The following is an 18970-nucleotide window of genomic DNA, read 5'->3' as shown; positions in this document are numbered from 1 at the left end:
AAAAAGGCCACAAAGAGATACAACAAACTGGAGGACAAAGCATTGTTATAGAGTGATAGTTCAAAGTGCAGTCACAAGTTGTAATAGATGGAAACATGTTCTCTTATTTAGAAATTTGTTTGTAGTGACTATGTACCTATTATTTTTAATTGTTTAGATTGACCATTAAGGTAGCTGTTGAAGCGCTTCATTTACATTGTCTTGAAATGATTAATTGTACGTCATATTTCGCATGATTGATGACGTATCATTGACCTAGTCTCAGAACTCAATATAAAAGCATAGGTGATGGACAAGTTTTTTCCCTACCTCACACTACAACTGAATCACCGTCATGTTCACAGATTCTTTCCAAAAACTCACAGGGCATTGCATAGTGATCACAGTACAAGTCATAAGTCATTGACACGTTTACAACTCATGTTGAAGACATGTTTTCATATGTGACACACTACAGACATGTGTCATACTATGTTTAGGTCACATTTCTGATTGGACAGTGACAGATAATTCCTAAAAGGTCACAGCATAGGTCACATGTCATAAATTTGGTCACAATAGATTTCAAAATCAGGTTTTCATATGGGCCACATTCCAAACACGTGTCAAGTCACATATTTTTATTGAAAAGTCACAGGTCATTGCATAATGGTCACATCACATTTCACATAAAAGTCTTCATATGTGACACACTGCACACGCATGTCATATGTGCAATAGGTCACATATCTTGACTAGATAGTCGCAAGGCTTTGCATTGAAGTCATAGCACAGGTCATAGATATTCAATATGGTCACAACATATTTATGAGTAAAAAAAACCAGAATTATCAGGACAAAATTAGAAACTTCTATTGGTAATGATTGAATCAATATACGTATCCTCTTATATTTTACATCCTGCATTTCATACAATCAACAAATGAAAAAAAAAATAAAGAAATTATTGTATTTAGGTCAATGTGTATTATAAATCTTCCTCATTTTCTTTTCTTTATTCTTTGACTGGCTTTGACTTAACTGAGCTAGGTAGCTACACATTCTGCGGTTGTGACCACTTTTACCACACCAACTGCATTTGACAATTATGTTCTTTTCATATGCTGATTGGAATCTCTTCTCAGTAGGCCCTCCACAACTACGTTTTTGATTAAATGTTAGTGTAACTATGTCATGGACTTCATCTGACACTATCTATTCAGTTAGATCTCAAACGAGAAATATGGTTTCTTATATACATTTCTGTGTGCTTCACTTGTGCAGTAGTAAGAACAGTACTCATATGGATCTATCTTCATACTTGCAAACACGGGCAAAGAGTGTGAACAAGATAGTTGATCAACTTCAAGCATCCTACAAGTGCATGTCCGTTTTTCTATATCAACAACGAAAGATAAACTTTCACCACTAACTGAAAACATTGCCTGATTAATGGGAGAAATCTGCAATTATTGATGCAAGTTATATATACAATAAGTCATGTAAACAAATTTTAGGACACGAATGAAAGTACATGTCACATACGTATATTACATTGCACAAATATTAAACAAATATCATAGTACAGGTTACAACACAAATCACAGATCCTGAAAATGGTCAAAGCACATTTATAAGACAAAAACTAGAATTATCAGATAGCTTAGGTCACAGAATTGATATCGAAAGTTACAGATTATAGTTTAAGTCACAGCAATTGACATTACCCTCAAGTTTTTCATATATGTGCTCTGTTCTTTCATCTACTTCTCATACTTGCTTGACAAGGTCATAAAAGTGCCTTTCGTAGTCTCTCTGTGTCTACAGAACCAAAATTGTATAATTTGTCACGACGACTCCAAAAAAGCTGAAATAGCATAGTTCTTGTCAAACTTTGTAACCGCATTAACTGACTCCACTGTATTTGATGTCATTGCCGAACACAAGTTCGAAGGCATGTTGAAACGTGATCATCTCTTAGGTCCAATACCATCATATAAATAAAAACATGGAGACATATATCATACAGTGTACAGGATGATAATAAATTTATTTAAATGAATATAGATTGCCGATAAATTATAGTATATTACAAGGTAACCCCTTATCTTCTCATTAATTGCAACGAGCTGTTGCATGTTATATTTGTATATCGAAAATGTGTAAGCCCGAACAGCAGAATTGAATGCTTGTGTTATGTTTTGACCCCATCTTCTATAATGCGATTTCAGATTTTGTAGAAGATGGTAAAAAAAATCTCATGACAAGTTTATAGATACACGTTTTTAATTGCCTCTTTGATGCTGTTATGACGATCTGATACAAAGCTCAATCTTTCTTATCCTCATAGGCTTTCTTTAACTGTCCAAAAAATCATGACCAAGAGTTATCGTTCTCGTATCCCCAAAGCAAGTATGAATATGATGTTATTTACATCTTAAGTACATGCCTTGAATAAGGTCCCACCATAGTGTCCATTTAGATATGTGCTATCAACCACAACAACTGGCCTACAATATTTTCATCCCCATATTGACGCACTTAGTAGGGGTGTAAGCAGTCCAATTTTACCGGTTTTTGACAAATTTTCAAACCAAATCGTTTAAACCGGTTTGAGAAAAACCTAAACCTAAATCAAACCATTTTGAACGGTTTGAAAAAAACTCAAACCTAAACCTAACGGTCTGGTCCGATTTTAAATTGTTGGTTTCCCCATATTTTTTTTGCCCGTCTACTTTTATGTCATTAATTCATTGAATTCAATATATATTTATATCTCACGAGCAATAAATCTAAACCAAATTAAGCCCCTGTTTGAACAAAACTTTTGGGACAAAAAAATGAAAATTTGGACCGTTATCCCACAAGTTCAGCCACCTTTGTTGACCTGCTGTTTCATGTGTGGGACCCAGCTTCCTCTCCGACGGTCAATTTTCTCATTATGATGATATGAAAAATATAGCTCAAACAGAGCTAAATATATGTACTAAAAATTTAAATACCAACTAAATCAAAGTGAAATCACAATAAACTAAAACATAGTTTTTTTCATTTTTGTTCATATTTTTTAGGCTAATGACGATACAATAACATTACAATACAAGTCTACTAAACTAGATATAAGGCTAAAAAATATAATGATGTCCAACAAAACCTCGTGATCATCATATCTGAAAAAATGATACTGATTAGACAAAGAAAATAACCAACCACACTAATAAAGCAATTGTTTATAATATCTAAACATAACAATTACACAAGTTTATATTTGTATTATGTTACGAAACGCATTTAATTTCAAATTCTTACCTTAGTTTGCTCCAAAAAAATTATTGATCTGAAACTTTATTCATAACAATTATTATCACTGAAGGTGTAATATCTCTTTGTCTCTAATGGATTTCAATTTAACTTTGAAGAGGCGTGAAAAATCTAAAAAAGATGTGGTGTCGGAGGGTCAAGCCTATGTTGGATGTCGGCTGGAGGTCATCTAAATTTTAAAGAGGAAAATGACTTTTGATAGATTATGTTAGTCTTGAGATTATTAGATATAAATTATGATTATTGGATAATAATAATAATATATCTGTATTAGAAAATTAAAAATTGACAAAAATACCTACAAATGACAAAACTATTGAATTTTAAATATTTGGATGAATTTTCAAAAAATTTCATTTTTTCATTTTTTTTATTTTTATATATTTTTTCACCAGTCCGGTTTAGTTTTAAATCACAATTAAAATTATCAAACCTAAACCAAACCATTTTGACCGGTTTGGTTTGGGTCAAAACCATTTCGTTGACCGGGTTCAGGTGGCACCAAATCGACAGTTTCTAAAATGCGGTTTCGATTCTATTTTTCGGTTTGACGGTTTTTGCTTACAGCCCTAGCACCTAGTGTCATGAAGAAATATTTAAACCTACCGTGACCATCAATTTCTAGGCTTGTGACCATTCTAGTATTTGTTTGCTGCAACATGGAAAAGAATCTTCGTATCTTACTGAACAAATCAGTTGGATTACCCTTTAGCATTTTTAAAGTTTCTTCTCAAGATCGCCAAACCTTGACATAGTTCAACAATACTCCATATGTATGAGCATGTCATTGCGTATACCTTTCGACATGCATATATTGTGTGACAATGTGTACTTGTACTTAATGCAGGATAACACAACTGTCTTTGTTACTTGACTATGAGTACTGAGTATGATGTTCGTAGCCATGATATGTTTGATTTTAAACATATCTGTTTTGACTAACTTCGATGCTCTGCATATCCAACTACACTCGTCATGTAAACATTATAATCTTTCTTATTGACCAAATGACCACATATTCAAACATATGCTAGATTGCATAAAACAACAAGCTCAATTTCATAATCTCCTTGTTATGAAAAACCATTCATTCCTCTACATCCCTAGCATCTGCGACCGTCACAACTGTGACCTTATATTCAAACGTGTCACTTGACGGCTTTAATATTGCTCCACATATATTTAATATCATATCTGTTAATGAAAAACCATGTTCATTAGATTGAATAGCAACTGATATCGCGGTAGGCCTATTTTGGCTATCTATAGCTGTGACCTCAATGTGTATTGGATATTTAGAAGGGTCACGATTCATATCCTTCAAAAACCATGTATGACAACACATTATTGTCACTTTTAATTGTTATCAGAGGCATATCACTATTCAATATATACTTTATTGTCACAGTCACCTTTGCAGGGTCCAAACCAAACTCTGTCATAACTGTATCAACAAGCTTCATATACTCGTAATTGCAATCAATCAACACTAACGACATTTGTGAGTCATTCAACAAACAAACGTGAACGAATCTCATTTCTGCAATATGAACCGAAACATAATCAATCACAAATCCAATTTCAATCACAACAAACGCATGTCAAAGCTATGTCTATCATGGTCACATATTGATTAGATGCAGGTCAGATGTTCATACTAAATTACAAAACATGAAGAATATTGTTACAGTAACAAAGAGTGGATTGTATATGATTAGATTCAAGCAATACAAGTAACATCACATTTCATAGATTCAATGGAAAAAATGACACACTACGGTATAATTGTCACGGCACGGGTGGCACAAATTTTTTCACAAGTGTCACACAACACCTAGATGTTTAAGTTGCCGAAGTTACAGATTTTGATTATGAAGTCGGAAGTTCTTTTGTAATGGTCACAGCACATGTCACTATTCATTGGATAGATTTTTCACATGTGGCACACAAACACCCACACACCATGACAACAAAGAGTTACATTCACTAATTAAATAGTTAAAAGTTATGTATAACAGTTACAACACGTTTCGAATATCACTGCGTCCTGTTCACGACCACAACTCCCAGACAGATGAGATATGTTGCCCGATTATTTATTTAAATAGTTACATCAATTTTTCACTTATTGTCCATCATAATGTAATCGTTCGTTGCATACAACCGTAATTTGATTGATGGATGCTTAGGTAGTAAGAAGAAACGACAAATTGGATTTAATTAATCATAATTACATACCTGGTCAATATGAACGTTCTGAATTCAATTTCTAATGACGTATCAGCATCTGTTTAAACGACTCATCTGATTATTTTGATGTAATGTGATCGTATGTCTGCAAATTGTGACCAGGAATGTGTGAGAGAGCTCTGGCACACTGTATAGCCAATTTCAAATCTTTGTGACTTTTACCATCAACTAGGGGATGAATTGTAATGTATGGAGAGTTGGCTATTTTGGTAAGTTGCGCTGATTTTTTGGTATCCAATTTTTTGTCAAATATATTAGTATATATATGTATGAATATCTGATATGTGAAATTTCAAACTTGTTCTTTTATTATTGAAATGGGCTATACTTTTGCTCTTGATTATGAATTTTTCCCAAAATTTTATTAGCCCAAAGTTTTCAGGCCTAATTGATCCATTGTACAGCCCAATACATCACATCCTTATTAAGGTTGACCCAATGGGGGCTTTTGAAAGAGCCACGATCTTTCATTTTCCCAGTTCATAAGGAATTTAGACATCTTTATCGATTTATTCCTTTCCCAAATTGAAATATGTAAATTATTTTATCTAATTGCAACACGAAATTGTACTTATAATAATAAATACGAAAATTTTTGGGCACGTTACAGTGTCGACATCAATGCCACCAGGAAAACCAAATGTTAATTCATAGTTTTTCGAAATGGGAAGTAAATCTTTTACAAACCTTGGACAAGATATTAGTTCAAAAATTCCACAAATTGGCTAAAGGTGTTAAATTTGTCAAGCCAAGGGCTATGAAATTGTGTCCAGAAAGAGTCTAGATTCCAGTCCGTGGTCAATTTGGGCAGTTGGAGATGTTCTACTTTCTCTTCACCATTTGGCAACATTATACCATTACTCGACATCTTTGTTAAACGTTTCTCCGATACATCACTATATTCCCACTCTAACATGGTGTCCATGGAAGGAGTGGGCGGGTTTAGGGGTAGAACTGGCTTTACTTGCTCATCCATTGCTGCAGCCCTCTGCTCCATCACCTTTAAGGAGGTTGCCTTCCTATAAATTTTACACAATACGATGTCGCATGTATCTGGTAAGCGATATTCATTCATGATCCAATCAGTCTTTAGTCCTCGAGGTGCTCTCCCATTGTAAAACACAAGTGTCTTTTTTAGACCCAACATTCTTTTTGGATCAGAAATGTTTAGTATTTTACGATCAGAGCCTGTTGCCTTCCAAAACCCATTTCGAGTTGTCCTGTTAGGCCTCCCTCCACTCCCATGTTTTTTGTTCCTTGGCACAAAGAAGTACCATTCTCTCTCCCCAATTTTTGCCAGCCCTGTTTCAACCAAATCAAAACCATTATTTTTTAAAATGAAACATGCACACACTCTTCTTGAGATGTCCGCTTGTTGCAGAAAGAGAAATCCTGTCTCACATTGCTAAATCAAGGCTCGACTTGTGGGCTTATAACAACTTGATAACCAAGCATAACATAATAAACTAGAAACAAAGAAAGTGAAAGACAGAATCATTATTTAGTTACCTGGCAAATCCCAAGGGTCGTGATGGTATATATTAAGAAAACCTATGATATTGGCACTGCGCGAGTTTTTCCGGAGGACCATATTTTTAAGGTAGAAACTGAGAAGTTCTTCCTCAGTAGGATGAAATCTGAAACCTGGCAACCTAAGCTCCGATGTTGATTCATCCATTGGTATTTTAAGTTGTTCAGAAAATGTTTGTTTCTTTCAGAATTTTGGCATGCAAACTTATACCATGGGAGAGTTTATTTATAAACAAGAAGTCAAGAAAGACCTTAGTTTATGTAGGGGCACCGATAAGAATGAGTCTTGATAAACAATAGAGTAAGAGAGAGTGACTTTAATTCATATCACGCGTTTATAGCGCTGTCGGAACATGGACAGCACATGACACTATTGTCGCCATCTGTTTCTCTTGAATTTCCAATAGCATTGTATTTCAATTTCTTTTCAAGCTTTAAATTTCTAGGAAAAAGTGGTGGTCAGAAATTTAAACCTCTTGACTTAGTCGTACTAACAAATAAAAATGGGTTGTAATAGTATACGGCTCATGTCTAGTGTCCAGAATTTGATATTTTCATGCTCATCTCTTTAGTACATGTACACATATCGATTCTTAACACATAGAAAGACGTCAACATACGAAACGTCATCCACTCAGATCAGATGACCCAAAGCATTAGCTCTCCCTAAAAATGAGGTGACCAAGGCGCGCCTTACAGCATGACTACTTTGTTACTACTTCACTCTGGTCACTAGTCTTGTAATTGCATCATCCTCCTTGCAGGTTAAGGTAGCGACTTTGGGCTTTTTTGACACATCAATGTATTACACATTGTCATCATGTTAACGCTTCCTCATTTGATAAGAAGTGATGGGAGGTTAAGTCATTAAAAATGTGTTAGAGGATAACAAGTTTGGGACAACAAATCTTAATTCATTATTTAATTTGACAATAGAATAGAAGAAATTTTTATTTCAGTAAATATCGTTTGTCATATTTATAATAATGAAACAAGATATACTACGCGGGATTGTGAATATAACCCTTTGGGGTTGAGTTCAATACTTGCAAATAATTTCTTACCATGACTTGGTCTTCATTTACAAGTTATTATAGAATTTTGACTCCCTTGGACAAATAAAATAACTAAAGTCATGAGAAAAAGAAAGAAAATCAATCTAGTCTTTTTGAGCTTTGAAAGTTATTCGTTTTACAATAATTGTAAATTATTCTTCCCTTGTTTTAGACAATCTATTGATTGCATATTTTGTCGAGTGAAAAACAATCTATTTATCATTTTAAAAAGGCATTTTTACTAGTCATCATATATATTTTTCCCAAATTATTAAACTTTCATTTCTGTTTCAATTTATGTAATATGTCTACCTATGTTTGCAAAGTTCATGAAAATTCTAGACTCATATTTGAGCCCATTTTTATTAAAAAAATGCATTTTGAAATAGTAAATTGATAGAGATTGTGTGGTTAAAAGTAAAAAAAAATAAAATAAAATAAAAAATAATTTAATTTGGGCAAAATAATATTTTATTGAAATGAAAAGAATAGAGAATAATATATTTTAAAAATAATTGGGATCAAACAAGAGCATAGTTAACATAAACATTACTTAATCTCATTTTTTCGAATCACAATGGTTGATCAATAATTGCTTATTTGAAACACTAGAATGTAATTTGCAACTTAATTATTCTTTTATTTTATATCATTGTCAAGATTGTCCAGATAGAAGATTACACACAAAAAAAAAAAAAAAAATCAAGATACAAAGAAAACCGTGTAGTCCACTTGTTTTTATTTATCATGAAATTTAATAAAAGTAAAATAAAAAAAATAAAAAAATAAAAAAGAAAAAAAGGCAGATGTTTCATTTGATTAATTGAGGTACCCACATTCTTGACTCTTGACTTGGAAAATCTTACAAAAACTGGGCCCACATTCTTGACTCTTTTAGTCTTCGCTAGACTTAACATTTTTCTATTCTTGACTCAGTTCGTTTCTTTTTCTCCAATGTACCCTTAGGTTATAATTGGAACTTTGGTTAATATATAGCGTGTGTTTGTTCCACATTTTTGCCTGACTAAAATGAGAAAATCGAACGTTAGTCTGACACCATGGGTCCTCCAGTGCAGTCCCATTTACTGTAGTTTTTATCCCATTTTCCCACATATGCCCTTTGAATATTGAAAGACTGTTGAAATCTTTCCTACTTTTTGTCCAATTCAATGAGGGTAAAATGGGAAAGGTGTGGTAATTTTTATACATTTGAAATGATAGCCATGTAGCCGGGCCCACCATGATTTGACATGAAAATGCATTAGTAGGATGAAAATGAGGATCAAACGAGGGCATAATTAATAGTTTGTTTCAAAAAATTTAATGGAACTAGAGGCTTTCTTTGCAGATTCACTGAATCTTAAATGTTATGGCAACTGGTAAAGAATTTAAACAGTAATTTTGAGAATTTTTATTTTAGTTTCTACCCTGTAAAAAAGAATTAGGGTAGGAGGAGAACAAATGTTGATCTATGGCGGCCAAGTTTGAATACATTCAATTCTAGCAAGTTTGGGAGTTGTTTATAAATAGATTAAGTCCATGTTTGGTGAAAATTAAAATCAATTTTTTAGTAAATTTTGATAAAAGTTGATAAAATATGTGATTGAATTTTTTTGATCCCATAAAATGTGTGATTAAAATTAGTTATTAACTTTGATTTAGATTAAAATTAGAATTTTAATTTCTTACCAAACATGGGGCTAAATTATAAATAGACAGAAATAAATGGTAAATAAGTAGATAGTACTCGTAAGCTTACGAAATATATAGATCAAAAGTGATTTGATCATATATAATAAGATTATGAATGGTAGACAAACATGAGTTGCTTGTGTTGTCGTTAAGTAGGCAAGTTGGCTCTACATATTCAATCCATGGCGATGTGTTCCTTTCTTTGGCAGGGAGTAGGATGTTCATGCTTGTCTTGAGATGAGCCAGCTTGTTTAAAAATATTTCGACTTGGCTCATTCTACTGATGAAGTGATTTGAACTAGCTCACGAGCTACTTGTCCCATTGATTTATTTTTACAATCAACATCTTATTTCTTTGATGGCAATCACTTGCAAAAGTGTCACCTATCATATAGGGAACTGCTTTTCCTCCGCACCAATGTCAGTGGCTTGCACGGAAAAATGTCAACTCGGCTCGTCCTCCCATTTGCTTTCAGGAGAAGCTGGGCTAACAAGTGGCTCATCCTATTTGACGTCCTTAGTTGGCATTGGGCCTATTGAAGCAATATTCTAAAGTTGCCTTTAGGGTTCATTGATATGGGGATACTTTTAAAATTAATCTGATCAAATCCCTTATTTCCGCTTTGACTTTTCAACTATATCATATTTTTACAATGATCTGTTGGATAGTAAAAGATAAATATATCCTTAAATATATTATGCAATTACAAAATATTATTTTGTTTAAAAGACAATACTACATGTTTAGTTAGTAAGTGAAAACTAGATACTTCCCACTTAAAATTTCAATATAAGCTAACTTTTCTTGTCTATTTATTCTAATATAGATAAAATCTCTCTCATCTTGAATCTTCTTCAACTTCAAAATCTTAAAAATTTATCCGATGTTGAACAAGAAAATATTTTTTTATATCAATTACTTCAAATCAATAAGTATATTTACGTATGTTTAATTTCGTTTTCGTTAAATTAGTATACATTTTTAATCGATAAATCTTATTTTGACATACATTAACATGCAGATAAATTTTTTAACAAATATAAAAATTTTTGAGCATGAATAAGAAAAAAATTCATCTATATAATGAATTCTTTTAGATCGACACAATACAACCGATCGTTAAATAATCGATCATAAAAGCCAGTTATACAGCCGGACAGTAAGCTGGCTGTGTAATAGCCGTATGTTAATTTGTTTATTCATAAATTTCTGTTGCCACTATTGTCAAGTCGAATTTCTAACTATTTTTTTCTTATAATTAAAAATTCTTTTTTGTCATGCAGATATGGTTGTAATCTCGGTTTGTTACTTTGGAGATTTAAAATTGAATGAAAATGATCGATGGATATGAAAATGGATGAGTGATATACGTGGTGTTATTTCAATTTTCATAACAGAGAGTACATCGTATGCAGGAATGTACCATGACTTACAAAACACGCTGAATGTCAATTCTTCTCAATATGATATGGAACTGAGATTCTATTCAACAAGCGTTCATTCGATTCCACCTACGAAGGTTACTTCTAATGCTGAAGTGAATTATCTATTTGAATTGAACAAAAGGCACACGACTCTTCTTTGCATGACTTTAGTGAGGAATGATATCACCGAAGGTGAACACAAAAATTCGGATGGAACGAATGACAACGCCATTAATTTTTGGGACACAGTAGAGATAACTTGTGATGATGATGTGATTATTCTCGAGACAGTTGCTTCTCATCGTGATTTCCCTGCTACATACAAAATTTCATCGATATATAACAACAACGAAAATGAAAATGAATTTATAAATGATGATTTGATTGCTCTATTTTGTCAGAGACATGATCGGGGTATGAGCTTAGGGGCTTGATCGAGTGGATAATCCTCTAATTCTTTATGTGTGAGGATTTGTATGTTGAGCAATTGTTTGGAACAAAGAAAGATTTACAGGAAGTTGTGAACCGGATAATATCAAAATACAACTTTGAGTTTAAGGTAAAGTAAATCAAACAAGCCATTGTTGATAATTTTATGTGTCGACAACAGTTGCTGTTGGGGCTTGTGAGTGACTAAGATGGATACGAATGAGTTATTTGGAGTTCATAAATTTACATGGAACATACTTGTGAAGTGAGAATTCGTTGAAATGATCACATGCAAGCTCATGCATGGTTTATTGATCAATAGATATGCACAAGTATCAAGATCCATGAACAATCTATAGAACTTTGGACATCATTAACTACGTCCGTCGAGAGTACGGAGTGGTCGGGGGATTGAAAGGCCAGAGTATGCACATTAGAGAGTTTGATGGGCTAGGTCGAGGAGAGCTATACTAAATTAGCCAAGTATTGTTATAACATGGGGATAATTAATCTTGGCTGAACATTCTTTATTAAGACAGACGGCGAGAATTGTTTTAAGTTTTTCTTCATAGCTCTTGAACAATGCATTTGAGAATTTCGAAATGCGATGTGACCAGTAATTCTAGTCAATGGTACAACTCTGAAAACTAGATACCAAAGCAAGTTGATTATTGTTACATGTCAACACACCAATATCTAAATTCATCCTCTTGCATTCAGGATAGTCTACAGCGAGAATGATCTATCGATGTATTGGTTCTTTACAAAGTTGAGGGAAGTGATCGGGAAAGTCAAGGACTTTGCCTTTCTAATTGATCGGGGACTATCTATAATAAATGGCATCGCTTAAATTTTTCCCAAGGCACATCATAGATATTGTATGTAGTATATATAAGGCATCTAAAGACTAGATTTTGAGGCAAAGGCAACGTTTCATTGTTCAAGAAAGTAGCCAAAGCTTACAATGTTAAGGAGTGTAGTAAGTTCATGGTCGAAATAGGAAGCAAATCATTCCAACATGGGAGCAGTCAAATCTTACAACTTTTTTACTGAGACGAATGGTGAACATGTCATAATCACCTTGCAATTGAATAATAACCTGTTAGTTTGGTTCCGTGTAGCGAAAAAACTAAGTTTAAAACTAAAAAAAATTACAAGCACTTATTATATGAACTATCTCGTCGTCATCATGTCCCACATGATGGTTAGTTTGTCGTGCATAGTCACCTTCGCTCATTTAGCTATCAAAGGAATGATCATAGCCACTAGCTCCAAGTTTTGCTCTCGACTGACCTTGTATCAGACATGAAAAATTGGGGTCATACACATACATAGTTGAGTCAATGAAGAATATCTACAAGGCAATGCAGTGATGACTTGAGATCACTGGAATGTATATATGCGTACAATCCTCCCATGACTTTCCCTAACATTTGACGATATCCTTATGACCCACTAGAGCATTTATTCAGGCACCGTATACTCATTACTTATAAGTTGAAGTGATTAATACTGAATGATAACGGCACGTACGAATTCGATGTTCAATATGAATAAGCTAGGAATGTCAAATGATTTTGAATATCTTTGAGCTTGATTGCGCAACAAGTCCATGTCCAAGTCGATGTATTGCACCAAGAAACACCAATAAAAAGAAGAACTTATTTCATTTAATAAACAAAAATTATGCGTACTTAAAAAATAATAATATGACTACTTCACTTACATCATCGGCAAGCCAAGCTTCCAAAGTGATGATGACATAGAATCACTTGTAAGCGTCTGAGATCATACTATAAGGTATTATATGACTAGATCGGAAAAAGAAACATAGAAAATATTAAAAGAAGCATATATGAGTTAGCGTAGCGTACTTTACTAAAGTCATACAATATTTACGATGGCAAAATTCTTCTCCATTCCATTTCGAACGCTTTCTACTTAATATGGTCCACCTTCATAATAAATTCAGGTACGTCCTGTCGACAATCCCCTTCCTTTTCGCCTCAACCGTGAATGGAGACAAGTCATACTGTGATGGCAATCTCGACATCTTACTGATCACCTGCTTCGATACGTCAACAACAAAAGTCCTTTCCTCCATCTCTCTGGATCGTTACCTCGTCGAAGCTCATCACCTCCTTTGCCCAGGGACTGCCATCTCCTCGGGGCTCGCCACCTCCTTTGTCCTCGCTCTCTTTTGATGACACCGCACCATGCTCTCAAGGATGTAGACCAGTTCTAGCTTCAGTCTCTCTAGCATCTAGTTACATTCTTTAATTACGCCAATCAGTTGCGATAGAAGCCCCATCTCTTGTCCTTAGAAATAAGCGTTGTGCAACCTATTGCTTCTTTGAATATTGTCACAAGCTACTTCATCGTCCATAATTTTTAGCCCAGTCATCATGGTAAACATAAACAAGGAGAAAGTAGCGACCTTGCCCCCGAGGTCAAAGTGAAAGGTATCATCGTCGACTGGCCTAGGAAGCAGTGGCGGATTTAGACCACGGCCAGCTGGGGGGCCACCCTAGATGGATTTGCCGAAGAGAAATTTTTTGCTGATAATATATAGAATTTTTAGATTATATATTTGATAATTCATATAAACAACAAAATTTTTTGGTAAATCGGTTGGTTAGCCCTTTCACTATTGAATTAGAGGTCCTATATTCGAAACTCTTCAAGAGCAATATTTTTTTTTTATAATTTTCGTATTTCAACAATTTTTACCAAAACAAATATAAGGAAGGTGATTCGAACCTACTACCTTCCTTATACATATGTCATACTTTACCATCACGGCATTTGTAGATTTTTAACACATAACGTAACAAAATAATATATGTTCAATTTTACTAATTTAATGCAAGTAGAAATATTTTAACAATGCTTTGTCCCTTTTCTTGATTTAATTTTTCTTTTCTTTTCTTTTTTCCCTCTATTCAATTGATTTGATAGTTTGATCAATTAATGGTGGATGAATTTGTAGGAAAATTGGCCTTAGTGTCATAAGGAATCTTTCAACAAGACTTATTTAATTAATAAAATGTTCCACTTTTCGTTAATAAAAAATCGATTGCGAAAAATTGGAATCATACAAGCACATAAAATCGATATAAGAACATAAATAATTTCAATTTTGTTAATATAATAATGCTTGTTTAATTAACTTTAATTGTAAACTTAATATTGACATTTTGTTAATATATATTGCATATCTAATTGAAAAATAAATTAGGACATTTTGCAGATTATGAAATAATTTTTTCATCCAAAATGAAAATTTGTACCTAGTTCTAGTTCTAATCCGTACGATTTTTTGAATATTATTTAATTAAATATTAATAAACAATCTCGTTATCACGGATATTGGTGATGGTAGGCTTTCAACGCTCACAGTCCACCCTACCTAAACTCGACCCCTTGATTCGTCCCTATTGAGCAGTCGACATAGTAGTGTATCAATGATCTGCTCGAAGTACTACACCTCCCTCAACTCATACAAGGGTCAGAGGAAGGACTAGAGTAGAATATCCATGTGCTGATCATCTAGCAGCTCTAGTACGGTAGTGAAACTGTCAAAGTTACTGTTTCAAGTAGCTTTCCTCGACTTAGATCATTGAACAATAGATAATGAAATAAAGCTTAATCTTAGAAAATTAAGCTCATTGAATTGTAACTACTGTATGCAAGAGGTGGAATAATTTTTTACAGTTACTGATTAAAAACTAAATGATTTAATAAATTAAAGGAGAAGAATAAAAAAAGAATTATAGACAAAAATAAAATAATTGAAAAAATTTATTATAAAGTTTTTTTAAAAAATTGACAAGAAAAAAAAAAGGAAAAAAGAAAAGAAATAAATGGGCAACTTTTTCTGTCCAAATGAGGATTGGGCCTCACAGTCCAAAAAAAAAAAAAAAAAAAAGGGGGAAAAAAAAAAAAGGAAAAAAAAAAAAAAACAAAAAAAATTAAAAAAAAAAAAAAAAAAAGGAAAAAAAAAAAAAAAAAAAAAAAAAAAAAAAAAAAAAAAAAAAAAAAAAAAAAAAAAAAGAAAGAGTCATTTTTGCTGACTAAGCCTCCAGTTTTTCCTAAATCCATCATAAACCAATAATTTACCTAAATAATGAAGAATAAACATTGTAAATAACAATTTAAATTACAAATTCACAAGATATGCAAAATGAAAAATTATTCTATTAATCCCACCCAAAACTAACATTGTTGAAGATAATAACCTAGTTGGTTCTTGACGTTGGGAAGAATGTAGGGATGGCAACTCTCGACCGGATTCGATTGTTACGGCCGATTGTGTGAAGTTTTCTTCTTCTTTTCATTTTTTCTCTCCTTTCTTTCTTTGGTTGAAAAGGGTAAAATTAACAACTTGTATTTTATATATCTATTTCAGTTTTTATCTTTTTTAAAAAAATAAATAAATAAATTGTCAAAGGCCATTTTGGAAATATGGCTGTCTCAATCGGTCATTTTCACGTATTTTGTCCATTGATATGCTATAATAAATTCTCATTTTATTTTAAACAATTAAAAAGTTGCTTTATTTGGAACATATTAAATATGAAAAGAATCTACGCGTTCACCTTATACAGGTCTTAGAGAAATTTATAAATTAACTTTTCAAATATCACTTTATATAGGATCCCTTTTAACTTATTTAAATACTTGTTAACAAAATTCAAATATTATAAAATGGGTTTAAGTAGAAAAGAACTTCGTTATTTCAAGAAGTGTTAGAATCATAATTTTGTTGTGAACAATATGATTATTAGTGGTATCCCTACAATCCTAGTATTTATTGCTGTTGTATGTCTAATTCTTCCCTATAAATATAGTGTTTTGTTCTCAATATAATACACACAAGTTTGTTGACTTTTTCTAGTTCATCTATTTTTCTCTTTATTTAGCAATATTAAGCATTTTATTGCATTGATTTGTATTTTTGTTTGAAAATTGAAGGGTAAATATATACTCAAAATTCTGAATTCCACACGAATATTTTAAAGGTTCTAGGTTTATTGGAGACAATGTTTGACTAATAGGATTAAAGTTTGAAGATTTTGAAACTTTTATTGTAAAAGTTTTTTGACAGCACTAAAATGCTAAGGTTGTTGAACTCTGTTAGGATGGGAACCAATTTGAACTTTGCAAGATTATTTATTTCACTAACTGTATATAATCTTACTGGAACAGAATTGAATTCTACTGTCCATGAGTTGTTAGTCCTACTAATTGCAAGCAGTTTCCTATCTGAGTTATTAATTGTTACTTGCACAAGGGAAGTACTTATTCTACCAAAAAAATAACCGTACAAAGAACTTGTATACTAGAACTGGCCTATTATAGTAAATAATGTAGATGTATTTTGTTGGGCCGGTTTCATGAGAACCACCTCTTTGCACCCTTAGTTGCTTTTATCTTTATCACGAGATCTTCGTTTGTTAAATTCTTTGCTGCATTTAGGTTGACCATTGTAATTTGTTTCATGAGTATACCTTGATGAAGTAAACATGCTAGTTAACTAATGGCACTAAACCAAATGCGTTCTAAAAATCTAACTTAAGAATATCCATGACAATAGCTTTTTTTTTTTTTGGTTAACATGGTTCGTTGTTTTCACTAAAAATAAAGTGTATGATCTATGTGAATAAAGGGTTATACATGATATACATATTCTTTTTTTGTAAGATCTTATGGATTATGTCTGTCTAGTACTTGTAGCTTCTCTTCTTGTTTGTTCTTGATCTAACTCGAAAGTTTCTCTTCTTGCGATTGAAAAGAAATAATTCTTGTTTTGTCTGTGTAGTACCATCTATCAGTTGATGTTTGGTGTTGCTATGTGTTTTATTCAGACTGTCAGCCTCAGTCGTTGCATCTATTTTTAATTTATGTTTGAATTCATGGAATTAATGGGTATTGGTTCCACATTTGGTGAATAAAAAATGCAATTTTGTTTATTCTTCCTATAACCAAGAAGCTTGAAGTTAATTTATATAACTTTCACCATTTTTTGCACAAAATGACATGAACATATTTAGAATGCTTTATTCTTTGATTAAGTCTATTCAATGAATTTTAAAAAAAAAATTAAAATTCAAATATATTTGCTATAAATCTAGCTTATTCCTCATTCTGACCTTTTTTTGTGAAAGAAAAGAACTGTATTATACTAGTCACCAAAAAATTTTCCTTTTTCATCTTCTGGTTATACAGCTAAATCTACTGCAAATATATTTGATGTCAGACACAGCCAACTATCAAGAAATATCCAAGTTTGATTTTATCGTATATTTGAGTGACCTTGTATTGCACATCTTAAACTTACATTGTGTTAAAGGTAATTGTTCCTTCATCATCTTGTTAGATATCGATACATGTTATTTGAGAATGGTACTGATGAAAACGAAATATTCCAATTCTTAATGCATCGTCTTGGTTTTTTATACGTAATGTATGCATTTGGATGCAAAATAATATATGATAATGTTAAAATCCACTGAAATAGGGTAAAATGCATTGTATTGAATGCAATAGTGAAAATGATTCAAATAGCCACTTAAGGTAAATGCATTGTATAGAATGTAGTTGTGAAAATGATTCAAATAGTTGACATCTATTAATTGGAATCAAGGCTTTATTTCGTTTATCTTCCCGTCTGATCCAGTTACTAGATTTTAGTGTGTAATCTCATTCTTATGAACTCCCCTCCTTAACAGTTTTCATTATCTTATACATGCATAAATTATAATGGATAGCAGGCACTCGTTTACATTACCAGGAAGCCTTGATGAAGTGAAAATGGTTGTTAACTAATGACACTAAACTAGATGTGTTCTAAAGAATCTAACTTAGGAATATCCATTCTAGTAGCTTTTTTTGTCAACATTTTTTGTTGTTTTCAGCAAAAATTACTAACTACACATTCTCTTTTGTATGAACCATGTGAATACAGCGATATGCATGATGGATACAAGTTGTTCCAAATCACAATATGAATTCTCTTACATAGTAGGTCTCACCTAGTAGGTTGATTTATTTTCAAATTCTCTAGTGTGTAGTAGGCTATATGAACTTAATTAAAAACTTCTCTCTTGATGTAAGAATAAATTCAAATTGACAATTCAATTATCTTGTACATTGGGTAAAGTTTGATTTCCTAGTGTTGAGTAGTAAACTTGATTTTTGGACTAAATAATATGGGCTTAAGGATTTTGCTTATAGGCCCAAATCAATTAAAAGGCCCAACATGCATAGCATTTCTAGAAGCATTATCT

At 32.5% G+C, this 18970-nt stretch overlaps 1 protein-coding gene across 1 annotated transcript; it reads right to left on the bottom strand.

Moving 5' to 3' along the window:
• Positions 1-6102: 6102 nt before the first annotated feature.
• Positions 6103-7309, bottom strand: LOC111380124 (NAC domain-containing protein 35-like). Its single transcript, XM_023003598.1, has 2 exons — positions 7060-7309; positions 6103-6852 (listed from the first exon to the last, which is right to left on the bottom strand). Exons 1-2 carry the CDS (start codon positions 7226-7228, stop codon positions 6251-6253), a joined length of 771 nt encoding a protein of 256 aa, XP_022859366.1. The 5' UTR covers positions 7229-7309; the 3' UTR covers positions 6103-6250.
• Between the last annotated feature and the right edge of the window lie 11661 nt (positions 7310-18970).

Source organism: Olea europaea, unplaced genomic scaffold (assembly GCF_002742605.1).
Source record: "Olea europaea var. sylvestris unplaced genomic scaffold, O_europaea_v1 scaffold2097, whole genome shotgun sequence".
In the NCBI taxonomy this organism is placed as follows: domain Eukaryota; kingdom Viridiplantae; phylum Streptophyta; class Magnoliopsida; order Lamiales; family Oleaceae; genus Olea; species Olea europaea.
Note: the sequence above shows the minus strand (reverse complement) of the source record. Positions and strands in the feature narration are given on the sequence as shown.